General features: G+C 43.7%; 1 protein-coding gene across 3 annotated transcripts in view; it reads left to right on the top strand.

The window, feature by feature from the left end:
* Positions 1 to 25453, top strand: part of LOC106656343 (zinc finger protein chinmo) — a 72699-nt gene that overhangs the window by 12348 nt on the left and 34898 nt on the right. For all 3 annotated transcript variants that reach the window (XM_014377289.2, XM_023460144.1, XM_023460143.1), the window contains exon 2: positions 16361 to 16645. In XM_014377289.2, the coding sequence (XP_014232775.1) occupies positions 16489 to 16645 (157 nt within the window). In that variant the 5' untranslated portion in view covers positions 16361 to 16488. The remainder of the gene's footprint in view (positions 1 to 16360; positions 16646 to 25453) is intronic.

Genomic DNA, 25453 nt, shown 5'->3' with positions numbered 1-25453 from the left:
TGAGTATAGGGAGAAGCGTTAATCTTCGGGGTGTCTCTGTGTAAATGCGTGTGTGCATGCGACGAGAGGGACAACAACAACGGCACGTATACGTATACACCAACGCGTGGGCCAATTCTCTTACGACGTCGCATTATATAGCGTACAGGGCCGAAGGAAAAATCGACGTAATAAATTCGAGTGCATTAGAGAGACAACGCGTATACTCGCAGCACGTCGTGTACATAATGCGCGCGTTTCGCGCAAGTTTATAAGTGCGCGCATCGTCGGTGTCGCGCGGCTTGCATCGCAAATAAGCCGGGCTCTCGAGGGCCGACGAGCCAATATTATTCCTGCGCGATATGGGCTGCGCTTCTGCGTTGCGTTGCGCCCTACGCGCGTTACCTACGTATTACATATAGATATGAGAATGCGCGTCGTCATAGCGACTGCACGCCCGCACATACACACAGGACGCCTATACGTGGAGCGCTTATGTATAAGGGCTGAATATTCAACAGCATCAGCCACGCGGCGAGTTAGAAACTGTTTGTGTGTGTGTGAGAGAGAGAGAATGCGTTTGGAGTGACGGAGCTGCGACTAATAATATTGTATCAATTTAAGCTTGCGCATTCAAGTATGTTTTCTTTTACACTTTAAACGCAACGAATGGGGATCTTTACGTTGTTTGCGTACGCCAAGCGTTTATAATAAAAAAAAAAAATAACAAATCTATCTATGTAGGCAGGAAAGGACACGAGCCTAGCTCGATCCGTCATCCTCCATGCGCGCATTCGCGTTCACACGCGCGCGCTCGGGATCTCCGCCGAATAAAGGAAGTGAAAGAATTTTTATGCAGAAAGAGTACTCTTCGGCGTAGAGATGACGATTCGTAATGCGCGCGTCCTATCCTGGAGACTCCACTATGAGTCGGCTCGGGGGGCCTTAGCCGCCGCCACCGGGTGTATTAACTGTGCGCTGCTATGTAAGCAAAGTCGGAGTAGAGTAGGCGCCAGCAGGCCTCGATATTGTGCAACGCTGCGCGCGTGTGTGCAAAAACATGCGTCGCGTATATATAATATGCCGGGCACGGACAAGAGGGCTGTGCTTATATTATATAGCCGGAGCAGCGTATAAGCAACTCCTCTGCTCTCTCTCTTTCTCTTTCTCTTTCTCTCTTTGCCAACTGTATATATGCGCCTGACGAAAGAGAAAGAGAGTTGCAAAAAGCATTTATATATACGCATATACGCACGTATATAGCGGTGGGCGTGCAGAGAGCGGCGCAGCAACAGCAACACAGCGGCGTCGTTGAAACGATTCGCGGAAGCCATTCACCGGCCGCTGCCGCTGCTGCTGCTGCCACCACCACCACCACCGCTACTCCACCTCTTACACTCGGCGCTGTGTATAATACAGTGCGCTTGTGTTGTAATACGTGCATGTGTGTGCAGGTTTTCGCGCGCGCGCTCGCTGCGCTGCAAAAATCACGCGGCACTTTCGTGGCTCCGCTGTACATACAGCGCGCACACACATTATTATAATGCCATTGTGCAGTGTCAGCAGCAGCAGCAGCAGAATAGCCGCCTATACGTAGGCAGCTCCTTTCGCGCGCGGTGCACATATAGCACAACACAACACGTGTGCGTGTCCATAAAGAGAGAGAATTAAATGAAAAAAATAAAAGATTGGCCAATTTTTTTTACACGAGGGCCCCGCGCGCACAATGGAAGCCAGCGCGCTTCAGCTTATAATCGTTCGCGCTTATTTTTATTTTTTTAAGGGACTAAATTATGCGCGGGCACGATTTGTGCTCTCTCTCTCTCTCTCTTTGCGCGCTTCTGTCTCCCGCGCGCCGTGAACCTATATTACCATATTTATGTGTATACGAGGTTTATATGCACGTGGATCCTTCTTTAAGCGCTCAATGGTTTAAATGTATATGATTATTAGCTGCTGCAGCACACAGACACGAGAGTGCTGCTCTACTATTATTATAATATATTACACATCTCTCCGAGTTGGGAAAAAACCGCACGAACATACGTTTGCTCTCGATGATCCGCGTGTGCGCATCGTGTCGTCGTTCAGGCGCAGCAGCAGCAGCAGCAGCAGCGTTACGTTTCCTTTCTGTGCTGCACATAACACACCCGCACCTAAATAGCGCTGCTGCCGCTGCCTTCTCCCCCCCTTGTGCTGTGTTATAATAGTTGCCTCATTCGCTCGTTTCGTGAATCAGTGCAGCGGGCCAGCGATTGCCCTGCCGCTGCTGCTGTTTTTGCGCTTCGTCTTCTTCGTCTTCTTCTTTCTGGTCGTTTCTGCCACCTCCCTCTCTTTCTCGCTTTTGGACGTATTTTCAGTGCCTGTGCTGCTGCTGCTTATGTATGACGTCATCGTGCAAACATCCATTCAGCACTCAGCAGCGCAGCAGCAGTAGTGCTGCGCGCAGGCACACGAGCGCGATGCAGGTCCCGCGCGCGTCCATGATCATCGTTTCTGCACGTGCGCCTGCTGCTGCTGCTGCGCTGCGGCCTTGCCTTAGTTTCGAGAATTGTGGCCTGCGTTCTTTCTCTCTTACTCTCCGTCTCTCTCTTTTCGACACACTCTTTCTCGTTGTGTATATATATAGAGAGAGCTCGAATTCGCACACACGCACTGCTCGATATATATACACACGGTTCTCGTGCGTGTATGCCTGCATGCCGTGCTTCGAGGGGCTGCTGCTGCTTATAAGTCGTTGTTTCGCATGCCATCTACACTATCCATATATCTATATGCAGAAGAGCCAATTTTGCTTCTTTTTTTTTGCCGTCGAGCCCGTGGAATTTTTCGGGGATTTTAAATTACGGCTTTTAAGGACCCGCGATCTCTCGGACACGCTGCTGCTGCTGTTGCAGCGCTTGTGCTGTTGCTGCCATTTTCTGCCCGCTCGTTCGCCAACTCATACATCCACGTATACGTGCGTTGTGTAAGGGCACCCGAAACTAGAGGAGATCGCCTCTAAGTGGGTCATACTTTTTTAGCTTCTTCTGCTTCTTCTCGTTCTCGTTCTCTCCTTCGTTAATGTGCACACGCTGGAGTCGCACTCGGCTCTTTTTCCGCTTTGATTCTCTCTGTATATAAACGATCTTTCGTGAATAAGCAGTTAGGAGGATGTGTATAAACTAGTGGCCCTGTGAAACGCCTTTCTATATGCCCTCTTCTATACGTGTATTATGCACGCATATAGAAGAACTATTTACCGCGGAATACGTTCGGACCTGTTTATCGGGTAAACCTAACAATTGGCTCTCTCGAATTCCTATACGTCTAATTTTCTCATTAATATTTGACGCAATAATCAGGAGTTTTATTTTTTGCCTCTCGCGCGCCAAAAATAACTCGCAGCAGCAGCACCACCAGGATATATAATATATATCGGGCAAACACGTTCCGCGCGTATATCCGTTACTGCAACACGCGTAACAGCGGCGAGTCGTACGTATCAGCGCGAATTTAATCGAGCCGTAACTCTTTTCTTTTTTCCTTTTCTGTTTCGCGTTTCGTCGTCGCATCTAAAAAAACGCACACGTGCAGCAGCAGCGCCAGAAACGGCATACAATTTGTTATTGTCGACGCGCTCTCCTCCAATATTGCAAGCGGCGGCAGCAGCGAGCTCGTGCACGCACGCATATGATAATGTCGTACAACACACGATCAACGCAAAAAAAAAAAAAAAAGAAAAAACAAATGACTAAAAAGCAGCGAGTAAAAAAAAAGCGAAGGAAACGAAAGGAGAAAAAAACCCGCACGCGCGTGCACTTATATCTAGAGTTACACACACTTTGTTCTTTTTGTCTCGCTGTACTGACACACACGCGTAAGTGAGCTCGAGCGCAGGCCGTTAATTCTAAATAACACTCGACGCGCCCGTTGACGCATATATTGTTCGTGCATACTGTATGCGATATTATGCAATATATCGGAGCCGCCGCCGGCCACTTGATTATTTTTTTTTCCCTCCAGGCGAGCTGAAAACGAGTTGCAGCACTTGCCGCGCTGCCGGTGTCTCTTTACACCCTGAAGTATCGCGAGGAATGCCGTATAAAAGCAGAGAAAGAATCAGGAAAAAAGTGCAGCGCGCCCCCGATCGCCGTGTACACACATGTACACTTCGAAAACGGGTCAGTAGGATAATAATTTCGGGTGGATGGGTAATGTAGGGTTGGCCTACCCATTATGTATGTGCTATACATACGATCGAGCTAAGATGGAAATCAACTGGTAGGCGCTGGGCTATACACTTATATATAACATAATATTCCAAAGAGACAAAGAAGCGAAACGCAAACAGACGTGTGCACAAGCCGAAGCAACAGCAGCATAGCGTGCGCTGCTGCTATTTCTCTTTTGCTCTCCTTCAAAAAATCAGTTTTGCCGCTGCCGCTGCTGCTCTTCGCTGAAATAAAAAGATGTTTCAGTTTTAACGTTACGTAAGCCGCACACCATCAGCAGCAGCAGCAGCAGCAGCATAAGGTAGAGAGGAGTCGTAAAGCCGCATCCCAGTGCAATTGCGCCCATCTTCGCCTCTGCTCTTTTGGTTTAGTGCTATTTTACTCGTAGAAAACCTAATCATCGGCAGCAGAGCAGCATCAGCAGCAGCATTGGCGATTCGTGCGCTCAAACAACGCGGCTATATAACGTTTTCTTCTTTCACTCGGTTCTTTCATCTTCTTCTCTTTTTTCCCCCTTCTGCGCTCGCCGGTCGATTCTATTTTTATATTTTTTGTTCTTGTACTTTTTTCAACTCTCTGTGCATGGGCCTCGCTCCTACATGTGCGTATGTGTTTCTGCATTTGTGTGAAACAGATACATATTAAAAATTTTCTTTATCTTCTGGAAATGGCGATAATCTCTCTCGTGCTGCTGTCGCATGAGCTTTATATATGTTGCACGAATATTATATGCGCGAGTCCGTTACACTTATAGGCGAAGGCCAATGGCCTGATGGAATGATTTCGTAATAATATATAAAATACACATTATGTGTATTTTATATGTGCCTGACTTTCTTACATCACACTGCTCCGCGAGCAGTTACTACAACGTCCTCCGCTATTAAAGTTTTGACAAAAGGTCATTGATTTTTTCACTCTCTGCGTTCTTGGCTGTACGTGTGCGTTCGGAGCTGCGTTGTATAATACACGAATCGACGAGGAGTTTTTTTTAATGATCGGCAGAGCGAGCGAGCGAGCGAGCGCACAAGTTCGATGCCTCATTGTAAAATAGGAAATTCCAAAAGTGCAAAACTATGCGGTTCGTTAAACGTATGCGCGCGCGCCTCGCCTGTACGAAAGTTCGAAACGCGCATCAATATATTGTATAAAATTATAATAATACTAGGCCTACACGAGCACGACATTCTGAAAAGACGAGCCATAATGTAGTTTTTGGAAAAGAGTCCTCCCCTCTTCCCCCCGTGTCTCGCTCTCTGTTTCTCCTCGAAGCTCATTTGTATATTATACGTACTACAGCATCGTGGCGGTGCTGCTGACGTTCGCGTGCCTATACTATTGCACGATGGTGAAAAATTTTTGGCGCGCGGCCTCCTGCTCGTTAATCTGCACGCGCGCAACCATCATCTCGGTCGATATATACGGTCACGCGAAAGATCTCTTCTCTCTCTCGCTTCTCGTCCCGTCCCCGCCGCACGGGTATAACATTGCAAAAAGAGTACTATAATCTCATAAATATTCATGGCCATGTGCAACAAACAGCAGCAGCAAGCAACAGCAACCGTCCAGCGTCGATCGCGGCTCGAAAATATCCAAACTTCTCTCCTCTCCTAGCTCTGCGCTGCCGCTGCCGCTGCTGCTGCGGCTTGCACAACTTGTTTTTTGCACTGTCACGACCTTTCTATAAAAATTCAGAAAAAAAGGCCTCCCGAAATAGCTCGAAATTCTAGACTTCTTTTTCTTTGTCATATTTTCTGCCGCGCGCGTGTAACCATCGGTGCCTCGAGAGCTTTTCTTTTGCATTCTCTCTCTATCTCGTATGCGCAGGTCGAGATATACGCCGGGGCGATCGATCGTCGCACATAAATCTCTCTTTCTCGCGAGCTCCGGCCCGTTACCGTTGTTGTTTTGCCGAACCTCGTGCGCAGATAGCCGCGTCGTTGCGCTTCATTTCTTTTAATGAAACACATCCTTGTCCGCTTCTGTGAGCGTATACGTGCGCGTCACTGCTGCATGCCTGCACCCACACGGCTGCACGTGTCGTGTCTCCCTTACGCAAACTTTCCATTAGGTATATATAGAAGTAAAGCTGCGCGGATTGTGTATACATATGTAATAATAAACGAACTCGAGTGCGTGCGTGCGTGCGTGCGTGCGTTTGTGCGTTTGTACGTCGCGATGATGCGGTATGCAGAAAAAGGAGAGAAGAACAGAAAGAAAGAGAAGCAGCATTAGGCAGGCCTATTACAGCGATTACGAAAGCTCTCGCTCCTCGAGAGAATTGTGTATAAGAAAAAGAAGAAACGCGCGCGTGCGCCTATAGCAGCACAAAGAAGCATCAGAGTGGCGCGGCGCAGCGGCCTCGGCATACTCGTCGAATTGCATTTCGTTGCCTCGCCGGCCGGTTACTTCTTCTTTTTTTCTTTTAGCATATAGATATATATAGCTCTCGCCTTCGTTCGATCTCGAGCAAAATTGATACGATGACGGCGACGAAGAGCTTTGTGTATGTATGTATATAGGAGTTATATATAGTTATACACGTTATTGTGGATATATAGCGCATGTGCTGCAGCGCGCAACAGAGGAGCTCTGAAAAGGCATGCTGTGTGCTATATAAACGGCTCTTCGGAGCGAAGCGCGTGCGACCTTGAGTCGATGCCGCTGCTGCTGCTGCTGCTGCTTGCGAACCTTGTGCGCGATGTGCAAACTTATGCGCTATATATTCCCCGCCCCCGAGTTTGCGAAAACTCCCCGCCATAAAGCCGCGCACACGCACACATATAAGAAGCCGGCGAGAGAGAGAGACAGAGAGAAGAGTCGACTTTGCCGGTACGAGAGCGGGTCCGTGTGTAGGTGTGTAGGTGTGCACACCCCCACCTTCGAGAAACCAACTCACACTCTCTCGCTCGCTCGATACCTCCTTCTCTATCTCGTTCTCGCGCTCTACTACTATATACATGTTTTCGAAGCGCAACGAAGCTCCTTGGCTGTATATTACAAGCCGGCTCGAAGCGACCGCAAGTCGACGGTCCCGCCCGAGCCGATGCGCGAGAACGAGACGGCACGATGATCCCCGTACGAGAGAGAGAGAGAACCAAAAATTCGCGCGCAGAATAGCCGAATTTTGCTTCTCTTTTTTGCTTTTTGCTTTTTTGCACACGCGAATACGTGTGCGCTCGTGCGTGTGTGCGTGTGTATGTGTTCGTGCGTGCGCCGGATACGTTGGTGGATGCTCCCAATAGGAGCACGGCCAGCTATTGCCGCTGCTGCGCTGCGGTACTCTGCAAGAGCATCGAGCTTTGCATCGAGTTCAGTTTGCGAACTGCGATACGTCGTGCACCATAATATCTTCGCGTCTCTTTCTATCTTCTACCACTACTACTACTACTACTACTACTACTCGAGGCCTTTCGCTGCCGGTTTTTTTCGCTCTCTGCTATATCTCTCCTATATATACACGCACACACGCACGCGCGCGCACGCGTGTAACACAAACACAAGGCACCGAAAGAGAAAAAGAGAGAGAGAGAGAGCCCCGTTTTTTCGGCGCAGGCGGCGCAGAAATTTTGCAATCTGCATTAGCGAGCGCAACGCCGGACGAAGAGGACCTCTTCTTTTATTATATCTCTCTCTAACTACATAGACTCGGACCTTCAGCAGCTGCATTTGCTGAATCGTTTTCATTTTTTTTTTATTATCATTATTTTTCTTTGACTTTTCATTGAGAATAATATAATTGACAGTCGTCACGAGGGAGAGTGGGAAAGAGAGAGAGACAGAGAGAGTGTGAATATTACCCCGGTGTGTTAAGTTGCGGGTCGCAACGATTTTCATTCACGATAGGTCATTCATCGATGCCCGATCCAATGTTCGATTTGCATTACGGCATCGGATGCAGCTCCAGCAATGGCAAGTCCAACGGCAAGTCTATTAATCAATTTAACTTTTGTTTATTTATTCATCTACTAGACACCTTTTTTTCATCTTTGCTTTTTGCTTATCCTGCATTTATTCGATCATTTGCTTTTCCGGTGCATTCTTGTAGTGCAGCTCATTATTGATTATGCATTTCGGAAATGATGCACATCCACGTCATTTCCTTGAAATGCAGCGCAGTGAACATATAGTTATTATCGACTTCGATTAACAGATCGACGACTGAATAGTAGCCGACTTGAACTTTTCACCGATTTCGTGCGTGAACCCATACTCCGAGAACCGAGTTGAATTTGTGCAATTGTGCTAGCTATATAGCTTTTGCGACGCGATCCGTCACTGCGCATGTAAACGAAAATCGACGCAGATCGTACGCACTGTATGTTATATAGTTACCTTCCGAATGTGCCGATATACAGCTACTTCTGCTACTGACACATATTTTTTTTCTTTTTTTTTTTTTTTTTACGATTTTTCGTCGGTCGCCTACAACACCTGCAACGCGATGCGCACCACGCACACGTCGGTCGTCGAGCCTATTTATACGGGCGCAACACTCACTGCTGGAACAAACACAATAACGAATAATTAGAACAATCGAACGCGGTGTTTAACTAAGCATTTATGCGTGATATAAAAGCGTATAACAGACTGCGCGTCTCGACGATTGCGCTGTTGCATAATTCAACAAAAAAAAAAAAGTTGAACGTGCGATACGCACTTCGATACGGTGCACGCGCGGCCAAAATATTTGGCTTGTCGATAACGATCGAAATTTTCTCCTCTGAAATAGAATCGTACTTGAACTTGGCTTTAAATAGAGAAAAAATATTTAGAAAATATTTTGAAGCATCGTTTATGCAGCGGTATACAACGAATATCTCTGCTCGTTTTTTGACTTGCGATTAAAAATGTTTGCGTAGTGCGTACGATCATCATGCGCTTTGCGCTGCGCGCGCCCCGGGCGGGAGGGGGGGTCATGTTACTATATATATTATGAATTTCGGCATATAATAATGAGGTCGTCTCGCAATTTTTTATATATAATGCCGTATGTATTTCTGATAAAAGCTTATAAACGTCGGTCTGTATCCGTCCGCGCGTACACGCACACACACGTAATGTACACACAATATCTTACGAGTTTGCGAGCTTGTGTCTGGCTGGGTTAAATGCGTAAAGAGTCCAAGTGTACAATTAAAATGGACTCTTGCACAAACACGCATCGTGACTCCCGTAATGGCAATAAAAAAATTAACGGTATCGTTGCCGATCACGAGTCGAATTTTGGGGCAAAAAAGTATTTGTAGATCAAAGTAGATCATTATTATATTCGTTATTTGTGCATTCTTACATCGTGTGCGCTCGGGGCTCGGGCTTTTTTGCTTGACGCGAAGTGCTGATGTCATTTTTTTCGTATACAGCTGCGGATGCTTATAATGCGCGCGCGGCACGGCGCGTGTAAAACCCGAACGCGTGAATCATGTCGTCATTCTCCAAAAGATTTCGGGGTCTCTCGGAGTATTGTGCTTGTGAACGCTGCTGCGCTATATGCGAACGCACTCATACATATATTTGGGTTTCGTGCTCGCGCACACTGACACACAGCGACACGCACCGCGTGCACCGGCAGAAGCTGCGCTAAAAGTGCACGCGTCGATTTTTTTTCCGGCGTTCTTTTTTATTATTTATTCTTTTTTTTTTACATAACTCGGTATCTCGGCTTTGCTTTGATATTTTTCAACGTTTAGTTGATTGAGAAATAACGACGTGTTTGTTTATGCTTTCTCTCTTAATTGATCGCATTCGGTTGCATCTTTTTTAAACGTTTATCGCTTCGAGTAAATAATTTTTAATGAAAACGCACTGCTCACTCTTGGATCTGCAGCTCTGCGAAATGCTCCGAAGTCATTTCTTTATCGTGAAGTATGATTGACAGGCATTCGAAAAGATAAAATTGTCATTTCTAATACACAATCTATATTTATATTGAAAAAAATTTTGAATTGATGGTGAGCTGATTCGCTGTTTTTAAAATTCATCCGCTGATTAAATAGCGATCGCGATGTAGGAGCGCTTTGCAAGCTCCTGGCCTTGGCAAAATATTGAATACTATAAATGTAAAAATCAGCTGGTTTTAAAATTGAAAGAACCGCCCCTAGTGTAGGTAATGTAGGTACGATACTTTCGGGAGCTGAGTTCAAAATAATGCGGGTAACTTAAAATTGGGGAAACTTTCGAAGAAAAAAAAAGATTCAAATAAGTGGGAGGTTTTTTCACTGCTTTTACTAATTTTCGTTGATTTTTATTTTCCCTGACTCCTAATTAGAATTAAAAGGTCCTATATCATACAAAATTTCTTCCTTAACATAAAAATAAAAAAAACTAAAGATATTCGTAGGAGAAATACTAGATTTTACAAAATTCAGTATTAGCATCAACTTCAACATGTGCTCTTCCATTTCATCTATTTACCTAAATTCAGATCTCTAACTTCTAAACTTTTTATGTACTTATTGATGTGAAACATCTATATTCGCATTTGGTATCAGGGGTAAACCCGTAAAAACCTAGCGTTCGTCCGAGCGAGCGCAACTTTGGTAGTATTCGCAGTGTGCGCGTGGATGGGGATTACAGCGCTGGTGTCGATTTTAACATGTGCTCTTATGGAAAAGACTTCCAGTTATGGCAGTGGCGGCCACGGTACTAAATTTCTCTCCATAGAAAATAACATTTGAATAACTTTCAGAAGGGGGCGCCACGGGTGACGCTCGGAGCGAATAAGTGTCTAATGAAACGCGATTAGTTCAGTTGGTGGTAGCTGACACTAGCAGTTCTACGACGCACTACTTTTCATTGCAGGGAACCCTAACCTTTGCTCGCGTCGTAGAACTGCTAGTATCAGCTACATCATTCCGAACAGTGAACATGGCTCGCACTGATTAGGAACTACATGTAACATACTTTTACCTGCTATACATCTAAACAATTTCCAGAAGAAGCTGATGCATCGTACGATCTAAAAAATAAATTAACGATGATCTTCCAATTTCTCCCATCTTTTTCCACGCGTAGAAAAAGTTTAGAGAAATTACCCGAGAAATTCCGTGTAATGCACGTGAAATTTCATCAAAAATTGACTGTACGCCTAGTGTACATGAAAAAACTGGCGCACGGCTGTGAGCCGTACAAAATATTCACGCACCTTGTGTAGCCGTAAATGCTCATGAAATAGCTGTGCATTCACAGAAAAAAGCCGGGCATGAGCAGCGCAGTGCTCATGACGCGTTGGTGCATAGCACGGCACTTATTATCGAAATTACTTATTTTCTAACTCGCTGGAAAACCTCCTCAACGTACTTACAAGAAATATGTGATATACTATATCGATGGAAAATTTTCTTAGCTTTTTGATGGTGTGCTCAGATTTTCGGAAAAAACTAATTTCTCCGGAAAATTAAAAAAATAAACTTTTAACGTTAATCTATATATATAAAGCGAAGTTGGTGTCTGTTTGTCCTTTATGATCTCAAAAATTATTTGTCCGATCAGCTTGAAATTTTTACCATATATTTTCCGTCTAGTGACGTCGCATCGAATTGGTGGGTTTTTTTTACCTTTGTAAAAAATTTCTAATTTCTCTCAAGTTTGTTGTAGTACTTTCTCAACAGAATTAGATTGAATCCCAGCTGCTTTCCATCGACGACAAAGATGAATTTCTTCAGAAATTAATTTTATCTCTGCCTTTTTGATTTTGTACGTTGACAGCTTAATGTCCCATAGATTTATTGATCAAAGATATTGGGAAGCAGTTAAAAAACTGACGCCGTTAAAAACTGCATCCTAAAATGAAAAAATTGAATATTATTACGCTAACTGAACCTTGTCCTTTTTTATCTTACTTTTATTATGGTTAAATCAGTGATATCAATATTGTTTATTTTCAAATGGAATAAAAAAAATTACAACAAGAAAAGAGCATATTAAATACCATCAATATCTTAAAATTCTTCTTGTTTTGGCGGGAAATTTAAAAAAAAATTGTACATTTGTTTGATGCAACAATATTGCACCAAACAATTTTGTTATATGAGCCCGGTCGTGACAAAAAACAATATGGCGCTATACACTGTGTATATCTATAGGTATAATAATTATAGAATTACAAGCCATGTAAAGTGCCACCATCTAGTTTCTGTCACGATCGGGCTCAGTGGTCGGACATGAGTTTTTTGATTCCATATGGAAACGAATTTATCTCGATGCAGTTCACACGATGGATGCTCATTATCCAGTAAACTTAACGGTCGTTTCGATTTTTTTCAATAGTGAAAACTTACATCAAATTGAATTTTGTTGCGGGAAAGATGAAACCTTATCTATTTTATGTTTTTGGGGCGCTGAATTCAAATCTGATGTTACTTTTTACCTGAAACATAAGGACCAGGTTGAAAATCAAGAGTGAAAGAGTTTCTGGCTCATATCTCACGAACGAAGCAAGATACAGAAAAAATTATTACACCAATCGATTCCTCGTGAAATTTCACATCGAAATACACTTCAAAGTTTTCAAGTGTCAGTGCAAAATTGTTCACAATATCGAAAAATTAGTTAACAACGGTCGGCGGTAGTGGGGCCGTCGAGGATGAGTATCAGGCCCTACCGGTCGGCCCACTACGTTTCCCCTTCGTCGTCGGGTCTAACTTCCTTCTCGGAACGGGGACTCACTACCTCCGACCGTTGTAAACTAATTTTTCGATATTGTGAACAATTTTTCACCGACACTTGAAAACTTTGAAGTGTATTTCGATGTGAAATTTCACGAGGAATCGATTGGTGTAATTAATTTTTCTGTATCTTGCTTCGTTCGTGAGATATGAGCCAGAAACTCTTTCACTCTTGATTTTCAACCTGGTCCTGATGTTTCAGGTAAAAAGTAACATCAGACTTGAATTCAGCGCACCCAAAAACATAAAATAGACTAGGTTTCATCTCTCCCCAAAAAAATGCAATTTCATGTAAGTTTTCACTGGACTATTCTATTCTTCCAGGAGTCAATGAACACCGACCTTTTGAGATAGACTTTAATGTACATCCCAATTTCCTCCATCACTTCCTTAATAGCGCATTCATGGGATTTTTCGTCCTTATTAATTTTTCCTGTAGGGAAGTGCCAGATATGCGATTGGTAGCTTTGGACCATTAAAACTTTAGCAGAGAGAAGTATAGCAAAAAAAAAAAAGACATAACGCTAAGCGTGCAGCCTGTACAGTGCACAAAGTATTCAAGGTTTCATCTCTCTCTTTCTCTAACAAAATGCAATTTGATATAAGCTTTCAATGGATGTTTCCCATTAAATATAGTGATTAGTTGCCATGATTTTTTTCTTCAGCATCCTAAGAAAACTTTTCCTTTTTTTTCGTGTTTCAAAATGCACAAAACTATATCTGTATACACTAATGATTCCTTTCTCTTCGCCCCACTCGATCGGCTGACGCGCACAAACTTCTTTGACTTTTTGGATATGTCAAAAACGCTGCAATACAGCTGTATGCCCCTTCACTCCGCTATCTCTCAAATGCTTCATACCCATCGAGTGTAGTATATATATACACACATATGAGCAAAGACAAGTCTACAGAGTGTGTTCCCCGCGCATTTCCCCCTCACCTCGCCTACTCGCGAGCGATGGATTGCTTGCTCTAGCATTGAAGCACTCGCCACGGTTTAGCGGCAGCGCCGCATAGCTTTCCCTATTTACTGCGCAACGAGGAGGTCTAAACGCGCATGCTGCTGTAGACTGTTGAGTCGTAGCAGTATCTCCTACTCTTACTTTTACGACTGCTATTGGTAAACCCATAGTTGTAGGTGCAGCAGACGCGCTTCATCACTTGTTTACTAGTCGCACGGCAGTGCGCATCGGCACCAGTTCCTCTTTTTACTTGTTCATTTTTGTAAGTGTAAGTGTAACAGTTGCATTTCGTTGGATACGACCTGTTGGAGGCATCGTTCGAAGGTTACTCTACTGCCCTTTAAAGACTTTCTATTAACTTGTGAGGGACGTTTGTGTGCAGTTTGTTAGAATAAGCTCCCACGAACGCGTCGTGTTGAGAGAAGCCCGGGTTTTGAAGAAGACAGCTTTCAAAATTTTTACGGAGCATGAAAAAAGGCTTGATTTGTTGCAATGAGAAGCTTGTGGATTAAAAAGGATAGAAAACCTAAAAACCCCAGACGTTTTCACAGGACTTTAACTGACCATAGTATGTAAAATTGACAATTTTTTTTTTCTACTAATTTGGTGGTTTTTCTTCGACTTACCTAACACTTCTACTACCCCTTTGGATTTTCTGCATCTTGAACTAAATTGGAACGGGACTTATCCATGCACTTATCCATGGTGTTACTCTGATATATTTGACCAGTCGATGTTGTTTATTTGAGTCAAAGTTCCCCTGGGACACGGAAGTTGAATAAAAATAACTGAGAAACAATGCGTCTACTAAACTACTTCATCGGATTCGGAATCTTCATGGATGAATCGATATGATATGATGATCTTTGTGATCTAAGTGATCTAAGGGATCTGCGTCATTGATGAATCCTCAATATTAACACGGCTTTGGCCATCTCAGCCATCCATCCCAAGCCATCTGGCAATTACAGTAAAATTTCTAAATGCTCGAAATCCTAAATGCAGGTTTTAATTTCGAATTATCGAAGTTTTACTGTACAGCCTTAAATTGTTCACCACGCTTGAATATGCTACGTGAAAATGTTCACATAACTGTTCGCATAACTGTTAAAATAACCCGTGTTAAGTTACACGTGTAGGCACTGTAGATTTTTTTCGAAAGTGCATCGGACGTGAAGTGGCAGCTGCACCAACACCGCTTATGGCATCCATGCATCTTATGAATGATGGTCTTATGAATGATGATGAACTTGCGCAAGGGGTCCCATGTGCCAGCGAAGCATAAGCAGGATGCATCAGATGCATTGCTTTTCTAGGGCATGCTCATTGAAATTGCCATAGATCTTGTCAAGATTGGGTTCCTTCGCAGACTTTCATCTCCGCGACGAAACCGTTAGTAAAAGATACTAGTCCAGTGAAAACTTACATGAAATTGCATTTTGTTGGGGAGAGATGAAACCTAGTCTACGAGATGAAACCTAACCTAGCCTGATCAGCGTCAGGGTGAAAATCGAGGGTGAAAGAGTTTTTCGCTGATATCTCGCAAACGAAGCAAGAAACAGAAAAACTGTTTGCACCAATCGATTTCTCGTGAAATTTTACATCGAAATACACTTTTAACTTTTCAAGTTCAGGGCAAAATTGTTTACAATATCGAAAAATTAGTTTACAGCGGTCAGCGGTAGTGGGGACCGGCGGCGCCGCGCATATATCGTCGCTTCCCTTTCGGCGTCCGCCTCTACCACCGCCGACCGCTGTAAACTAATTTTTCAATATTGTGAACAATTTTGCACTGACACTTGAAAAGTTTAAAGTGTATTTCGATGTAAAATTTCACGAGGAATCGATTGGTACAATTAATTTTTCTGTATCTTGCTTCGTTCGCGAGATATCAGCGAAAAACCCTTTCACCCTCGATTTTCACCCTGACGCTGATGTTTTAGGTAAAAAATAATATCGGCAATGAATTCAGCACACCCAAAAACATAAAGTAGACTAGGTTTCATCTCTCCCCAACAAAATGCAATTTCATGTAAGTTTTCTCTGGACTAATACATTTATACAGATGCGAATTCAATTCGCGCGAATTCAATTAGAAAGTTGCCTCTCCTGCGAAGGATTAAAAAAAATAACATCTATGCGGACCTATGGGCTATAAACATGGAGCGAAAAAAAACAAGGAACCATGTGTGGGTTTCTCCAAACGATCGTTCGTTCGACTTATGAAATACTCGCTATATCTAGTCGAATAAAAATGCCGCTCGTGGAGACTTATAATAGCGCATTTCGAGTATTTTTGATCACACTCCCTCCCCTCTTCGATATGCCTCGAACCAGAACGTAAAAACAGTTTTTTTTGTTATCTCGACGAACTGTATATCGACGCTGCGTTATAAATTTTCCGCAGATTTTACGAGCTTTTCGCTTATCTCACAACGAGGTCCTCAATAAAACGATAGTTTTTTTTTCTGCTCAATACAAGGTCAACGAACTGTGTCACTCATATCATTGTTATTGTTTATGTTTTCTCATCCAGCTGGAGGATCTGTCGTACAGAGTCCTAGCGAAAATAACAAGAGAGGAAATTCTCCGACCGAGAACGGTAGCAGCAACAGTTCCGCAGCAGCAGCAGCAGGCGCCATTATCCAGAAAATACCGCGGACGATGGACAATCAGGCAGAGATGGACGTGGACCAAGGTGGCCGAGACGACAACCAGCAATTCTGCCTAAAGTGGAACAGCTTCGGCTCGAATCTTGCTGAGGCGTTCTCAGTTCTTTATCGAAGTGGCAGCATGACAGACTGCACGATCTTCTGCGCCGGTATGTGTTTATACTTTTTTATATTTCTTCGTTGCACCCACACAAGATTATTATTCGATGCACTTCATCATACTCGTCATATTTAGCATAATAATTCACCTATGCGTTTTACGCGATGAATACGCTCACTGTACGTTTAGGATATGCGCCACCTGCACCATGTGCTTTCTACCGCTGTGAATTCTTCTTGTCTCAGTCGCGATCCGTATGGGCTTATCATTGTCGATTTTAATGCGGTTGTGCAAGCGCGGTTATGTGCGGTTATATGTCTTCGTGATAATTTCATCGATTTATACGGATGAAAAGCCTACTTGACGCTACAGAGGTCCAAGCTTCACTGAGAAGACTTTCTATTCCTCCCCGGCACCCGTCATTCGCACACACTATATTTTGTAGCGGGAATTTCGATTGCGTCAAGAGAGAGCGTTCAAATGGCACATGCAGTAGCGGCAACAGCATAGCGGTGCATCGCCTGGTGCACACATGCACCACATCCCTACCTCGTTTTCTCTCTCTCTCTCTCCCTCGCTCCCACCTTCCGTTACCGCCTCCGTATGCAACTGCGTTGGCCGCAGTGCAGTGCGCGCTTTATTCTCCATTTCGCTCTTGACTACGTCGAGCAAGAGAAGGAGTTCGACCAATCAAGAAAATGCACTTCGTCAGTGATGACGTCGTAGCTGTCGTAGCTTGAGAGTATATTCATTCGCGCAGTCGCTCCTCGACGTTACGACGACAAGTTTCAAGTTTTTTATACACTTCTCTTCATATTCTTGTGTTCCATATATCATACTTGCATATAAAAATCGTTCGTCTCGTTGTCGCGTTTTCGTGTGCATCGATTGATAATGAATTTATTATCAAGAAACTGAAAGTCAGAGTAATACAGACGCGCCATTCATTGTATATACGCGATAACGATCTGTTAGAACAATGGACAAGTTGGAGCGTTTTTATTACCGAGCGGTGCTCCAAGTATAATGTAATACGCCATTAAGAATGTATAATCGTCTAAATGAAAAGTTATTTGTGCCACGTAAAGATAGTGTTGCAGTTACATTATGTATGAGTGCATCGCGTGACATTTCTATCACCTAATTATCCTTGTCTTCGACGAACAGTACTTTGACTGCGTGCAGGCACCCAACGACGATGATTCATTCACGCTCGATGACAAAGTGCAAAATGAAAAATTCCCATTACGATCTGCATTACGATGAAGTTTGCGAATCTCTGTAATCGTTTGCGTGGAAAATGAAGTTCGAAACTGGCGCATCTGGCCGATGGCGATCTGGCCGATCGCGCATATCGCCGATGGCGCATATCGGCAATCGCGCGAGATTGGATTCACTTTCGGTGAACCCTGAGTTTTTCGGGTAAGTTGCAAAGATCTCTGGATAACTTTGCAACATTTCTGTGAAAGCTCATATAGCTAGCTAACGACGATGATTTTTTTCCGGCCGGACCAGAAAGAGCTTCTGCAGTACTCGAGTACTGATCGGCTTCGGTAGACACTACTGGGTAACTACAATGGGTGATTTTCAGCGTGGGTCTGTGTGCGCAGGCCGCCGATGTACGTTCCCCACAGGATAAGCTCTAGGGTGTCGTTGTGTGTTGGTCTCTTTGTTTCTTGAATAATTGTTACTGTCATCGCGCTGACGCCAGCTTAAGGCGCGTCGCTTCATGTATCTATATACCTGCATGGAACTACAAATATTATCGATCGCCCCGAAATTTTCGACAAAGACAAAGGTCTCGCGCTGCATCTGTTGGGTCGTCGTAACTCGGGACATTAACTACAGGGATTTCGTAAAAATACATTCAATAGCGAGGGAGCACAGCTGATTCGTCGCACCCATGCACACCACGTGTTTTTCCAATTCGGGCCTGCATCGCGCAGCTTGTTTACTTTCCAAATAATTGAATATTGATATCCCTCTCCCTCTTGGGCGTATCTCTCACGCACGGAGATTAAAAACGCAGCAGTTGGCTAGGCAATAAGATAATGTCAACCTCGTACTGTATATTTTCTAATGCTCGTATATCACATTTTACTGACGGAGCATCTGCATCTACGTTCCTTCGTGCTCTCGGGGAAAACGAAAAAATAAGGAAACTTTCTAAGAATAGTTAATTAGTATTCGCCGCCTCGTCACTTCGCCGTAATGAATACATCGAAAGAAAGTGCACTAACTCAGGTTTATTTAATTACGCAACCTAATGAATGTAACAAATGTAAAAAGTCTACCTATACATTTTATCTACATCGATGTATAAATCTGTATCTATAACGACGACTAGACTGCGTTGTTATCTCCCTCGAGTCTCGTTTCCCATACTCTATACAGCTCAGATATACACACATGCGATATCGCGATCTGACCCCGAGCAACACTCGATGCATCGCGCCTCGCCTTGCAGCAGGGCCCAAATATACCATTCACAGTATTTCTATTTATTACATATTGTAATGGAACATCCAACCGACAGATGTGTATCGCGCACTCATCGTTCAATGACATCGATGCAGGACGCTCAATGCATAGGGTAAGATTACTTACTTCCAAGATGTAGCATCCCACTTCATGTATTCAATGGCATTTCTAAAAATACGGAGCATTAGAATATACATCATGCATTGCATGCGAGTGTAAACCGGAGTGCGATGACTCCATCGGAAACGTACGTTTGTATTATGTGACTCGTAGCTGCAGTCACCCACTCACACACGAGTCAACCAAGTATACATGTATCAATTACGAGAGTAGGCCCATATCCGCATGCATTTTCCACGATTGGTATTAAATGACATTTTAATGCTGCTACTAGCTGTACTTTTTTCTTGTGCCTCTGTTATTTTTTTTCGGTAACAACGCCATTTGTGGTGCACGCGTGTTGGTGCATCATTAAAAAATCGTTTAAACTTTCAATATTATAATTATAATGACATTTGATGCTTTGATGCATGCATGCGTGTATACGCCTCGTGCAATGCCTGAGAACAGGATATGGAGCTGTTACGCAGTTAACTTTCACTTTCCAAAGCTGCACACGCGTGTGTACTCTTTGATATTTTTCTTGGCATATAATAGGTGTATAATGGATCTAACGTTTGTATCTTTCAATGCATCTCTGCGTGTCTTCATGCGACGATGAATTATCGGTACCGTCTCGCATTAAAGCTATCTATGATCTTTGAATAAATATAAATATGTGTGAGTGAAATATTATTTCAGAATAATTCTTTTTTCCAATTTCAATTATGTATTCTTCGGAATGTATATAGAAAAAACGCCCGACTACTATGTATGGGAAGCTTTTCTAAAACAATCACGTCCCCGCGAGTCATTGACTCCGTGTGCGTCAAAGGTGCGTGTTCGAGTTCCGCGCGGATCAATTTATGTTTTAGAAGCGGTGACGAGGGAACAGAGAACCACCTCTACGATAAGTACCCTCACGCACTTATGGATATAATATACTAGCATTGGAACAGAAACCGTTGCTGCGGCTGCTGCTTATGCCTTCGCAGCTGTTTCGTAATGCGCCTAGATGTATTAATGATTATCGTCTCCGCGTGTCTGTATGTTATACAAACACAAAGAGCCGAGAAAGTCATCGTATAATAATTCGACAGTGCGTGCGCGTACGCCCGGCATGCACGCATGAATATTACACGCGTTTTTATAAACGCGCACGTAGCGTGCTGCAGTGTTGCAACCAACCAGCATGTGCGTTATAATTATTTCTTTTTTCCAAATAAGGACAAGAATTAGAAAGTTTTCGATCCCACGGGTGTTGCAGTGCAGGTGTAGCTATGCTGCACGAGATGCTGCACGAGTATACTGGACGAGTATACTTGAAAGACGGGACATTTTATTTTTCCCACTCTAACCTAAAATATGCAACTTAAGCCGCTAATTTTATGCACTCGTAAGAAAAAATAGTATCTTCAACTGGTGCAGATATGGTTTTTTAACAAAACTCGTTACACACTCGCCTTCGGCTCTAATCGCTCGTTTCGCTAAAAAACCATATGTGCAGCCATTGAGAAACATACTATTTATATTAATTCAATTCCTCCGTCTCGACACACACGACGATGATTACGCGGGGTCTCCATCGCTCGTGTTATAGAATATTTCAGAGTCGCGAGCGCGCGAACTCTTGTACGTATCCTTGTGTGCTCGACGACCGGATAAAAAGTCGTAATACATCATAATATAATAAACAAGCGGAACAAACGACTTCTAAAGTAGCCATTAGCGAGCTTTTATGCGCGCATACAAGAACGAGAGAGAAAGATCAAACCACGCGCGCCCGGCACATGCAACGATCCAAGAGCAGCGGAAAGAGAGCGTAAAAAGAAGGCGAAAGGGTGAAAAAAAAAGAAGTAGAAGAAGAAGAAGAAGAAGAAGAAGAAGAAGAAAAAGAAAAAGAAGAAGTGAATGTATATGGGCGAAGGCCACGCGCGATCGTTATGTACAAAAGTGAATTGGATACAAAGAAGCGAGGAAAGGCTGCAGCAACAGGAGCCAAGAGTCCAGAGAGGGCAGGAGTCTTGATGTAAGAGCGCAGCAGCAGCAGCACACGCGAAGGAGCAGCGAGAAAAAAAGGACGACGCAAATACACGTGTATTACACGAAGTATATATTATAATATATCTAAGAGAAACGCACCTGCGGAACTGTGCGAACAAAGCCAAGCTCTCGACGTTATAACTTTCGCGCTCGAGTCTTTTTCTCTCTCGCGCTCCATATTACGCGCAGAGACAAAGGCTGGAAATAGGCTCGCGCGTTTCCAGCCGTGTATGCTTGGAATCGGCATGGCTGCAATCTAGCCGAATTTTAGAGACAAGAGCGCCGGCGGCCATTGACACTACCGAGAGCATCTTTCTTCGTTTCTCTCTATCTTTTTTCTTCTGTGTTCTTTCATTCTGCACGCTTCGAGGAGTGCGTAAACGAATCTTCAAAAAAGCTCTCCTCCCTGTGATCTAATTCGCATTGTGTTTGATTTTTCTCGAAAGCGAGAAAAAACATCGGGAGTAAAATAATGGTTCGCTCTGTTTTTCGCACGCCGCTTCTTCAAAGTGTCTTTCGATTAAATCGTCGAATTAGGAGGGGTCGTCGACGTAGAACACATCTATACGAATAGGTATAGATACAGCTTTTATTTGACAGCCCGATCAATCCTTAGATTTTGTAAATGTGATATTAGGAGTCTATGAAGCCGAAGTCGAGTCATCCTGTGAATAGAAATGTGGCATTATAAAATGTATACACGCATTTAAAAACTAGTTGTAATAGCTACATCTAGGGCCCCGTGTATAATTCGTACTAACGCCCGTGTAATATATTGCATAATTCCTTTCGATATTCATAATGCGGTGTGTTTCTTTCTCAGAAAAAAAAAATTAGAGAAACATAAAAATCACGACGTCGTAACGACGTCTAACCGGTATTTCGAGTTCATTTGCTTCGTTGGGTATACACATACAATGATAAATTTGACTTTCGCGCAGCAATAGCAATAACAGCAGCATAATAACATTTTCTCAACTCGTCGTCAGTTCATAATGTACATACATAAGCGCAAGAAGACCATTCGCTTTACACAGCACTAGAGTCACAACACACACAAATTTTTACCCATCCGTATTTTAAAGGGGGCACAATTGATAAAAGTCAAGTCAAACACACAGACACAGACATACAGACATTCACACATGCGCTTACGCATGTGTGGCGCAGCAGACATCGGACTTCATCGTCGCTTCACATGCGATATCGCGATTGGGAAAAAAAGAGCCAGTAAAGTTTTCTCGATCAGAATGAAAGAGCCGCGAAAGAGAGAGATAGACACGGAGAGCTTCGCTGCGGCGCGGCCCGATATATCATCATAGGCACACAAGCTCTACTTTATTTTTAGCGCGCGAAGTGAGCTTGTTGTGCGCGCGCGTGTGTGTGTATAGGAAATGCTCACGCATATTAGAGTAATGGGCTACTTTTTGTTTTGACACACTCCATGGCAGCAGTGATATTAGCAGCTTCATATGGTTCCGCTCGAAGCGCGATTTATACATTATTATGTCGTTCGTCGCATATGCGACCGGATTGTGTGCGTGTGTATGTGTGAAAGAGAGAGAGACAGACTCGCTGCGCGAGCGATAAAAAATGAAGGTTTTATCACGACGTCGGAGAGAGAGAGACAGAGAAAGAGTTTCTAGATAATTCGCCGCGCGCGCATCATTTTTGTCTGGCTGGAATTCGAAAAGAGCGATCGATGATTGTAAAAAGTGCTCGTTACACTGCTACTGCTTCGTAACCGCATCGACGACGACGACGATGATGTAAAAGAGAGGCAAAAATTAAATAAAAATAAAAAAAAAGAGCACACGACGTATTTCCCCATTGTCGGAGGCCGCTGATAGGATTATATGCGATACACACATAGGCGAGCGTATGTCGTAAAAGACCCGCTCTTTCCGAGATGCACCAATCGCGTAATTCTCTGCTTCTTTTTCTTCTCTTTTCCTCTGATAAAATGTCATTCATACATACTCGTGTAGTTCGAACGGATCTATCGCTCGGCAGCGGAGAGCGATATCAATTGCGTCAGATTATATAGTGCTCCGTCTCGCTGCGAGTACACTACACATTCATTTGCCATCGATATAATCTTGCAGCGCGACTTATATAATGGTAAAATAATGGCTCGCTCCGATAGTTACAGTATGGAGCGCGCGATATTTTTTCGATGCGTCTAACAAGGCGTCACGTGCCTGACATCGCGCGATCCGATTGGCGTGCATCATCGCGCCTTTTAAAGCAAACAAAGTCGCGATACATACATATACTGTTACGAGCAAAATAAAATAGCACCATATGTACAATAGCAATAGCAGTTGTACATTAATTGTACGTTTCATTAAGGCAGCTTTTTTTTTGGTGCTGCGCGCGATAAAGCTAAGCTCGCACTACACGTTAGTTGAATTCACATATATAATTATTATATATACTTGAACATGTCGATGGTTTGCGCTCGATAAGCCGTTGATCGCATTATTACTGAATCGGCGCGTACATATATATCACGTACGCTAATCGTCGTCGGTGGCGATGACTCTTTACGATCGGCTTGCATTATTTTCTGTCTTTTTGTTGTCGCGATCATCATCGCGATGATGTATTCGCGTATTATTATGAATTTTTCGCGCCGATGCGATGACGCGATAACGTCTCAGTTGCAGCCACGTGTATGACATTCACCTAACCCTCGTCGAGCAGCTAAACTCGCGATAACGGCCTACTCGATGCAACGCGATCCGCTTCGTTATACATGTTTAACGTTATATACGAATTATATTTTGCCCTCGTGCAGAGAAGAAATTCGACTGCAAGCGATGCGACGAGTGCTTATTCATTGCTCTTCTTGGTTGATTCTTCTTCATTTTTTTCCTCAATCCGCTGCCTCCTCGGGCACGATTAAATAAATCAATTGACATACGCACGTACAATATTGATTCAAGCAGCTCGAGAGAGAGCTACATTTCGACGAGAATTGCATAATATCACGACGCAACGATAAGAAGTGCAAACTTCTTCAAAACAACATGCGACGAAGCGATGATTGTTGTTTTTTCAGCACGAGCTGGCTTCTTCGTTCTTGTGCAGCAGCGGCGCAACAGCATTTACAAATATGTAATCTCCTATATATTGAATTCATAAAGGCAAAAAATAAACCGTCTTATCGGCTCGAGCGCGAGACCTTCAGCTCTCGGTGTCAATGATCTGTGCATACATAATATCGCATCATCGCGAGCGTTTGGCTCGTGCACGTATGCATACAATATACGGAGCAGCAGCACTCAGGAAAAGAAAAAAAAATATATAATCGTGCGCGCTGGGGGACGATTGGCCTCGATGCGTGTCATTCTGATTCCGCTTCTTCTCTCTTTCGTGATCGTCGTCTTTATTCTGCACGGTCCCTCTCTCTCTCTCTCTCTCGATGCGATGGCGCAATCGCTCGACTAACACTCAGCGATACATATACCACGAAATAGGCGCGTTAGCATAATAGTATATATTTGGACTAAGAAAAAAAAAGCTCTCTCAACTGGAAAAGCGCGCGGAGGATAAGGTCGTTGACCCCAGCGCGCTAGATCGGATCCCTTCCCCCTCGCTCGTCGAGCGTGCACATAAAAGAAAGAGACAAGAGATAAGGCCTCGGCTCGTACTTACATGTGTGTGTGTGTGTTATACGTTATGTCGTTTTGACAGACTAGAGCCCGAAAATCTAGCCCGAAACTAGCGATTTATTAGAGACACAGGCAATTCTTTAAAGCTCTCTTTGATATCAACGCGTCATTCTGCGCCTATCGCGTATTCGCGGCCCGTGTGTCATATTGTAACGTGTCAAAGATAAAATAAAATATATATAATATAAAAATAAGTAAAAATAAATCGAGACGGTGTTAGTAACAGCAGCAGCAGCGGTGGCCTGTTGTTCGCTGCTGCAGATGCGAAGCGTTATATACACCTATATACATACTATACATTATACCGCCGGAGCTGCCATTTTTACGCACGCGGCGCAGCACGCGGTATATTTTAATTCCTCGTGCGCTTATGTAACGTAGTATAGGTATCGCGAGCTTTGTTAGCCAGCTGGTGGTTGTATACGTGCGCCTTTGCATGCGTGTGTGCGTTATTTATCCGTCCAGCCGATCTGACGCGCGAGCGGCTATTATTATGTATACGTAAAAAATTTTTGCATTTTCTGACGCGCGACGACGACGACGTCTCCGCAGGTATT

Source organism: Trichogramma pretiosum, unplaced genomic scaffold (assembly GCF_000599845.2).
Source record: "Trichogramma pretiosum strain Unisexual culture from Peru unplaced genomic scaffold, Tpre_2.0 scaffold40, whole genome shotgun sequence".
In the NCBI taxonomy this organism is placed as follows: domain Eukaryota; kingdom Metazoa; phylum Arthropoda; class Insecta; order Hymenoptera; family Trichogrammatidae; genus Trichogramma; species Trichogramma pretiosum.
The sequence above is the reverse complement of the archived record's forward strand: the minus strand, read 5'-3'. Positions and strand labels throughout refer to the sequence as shown.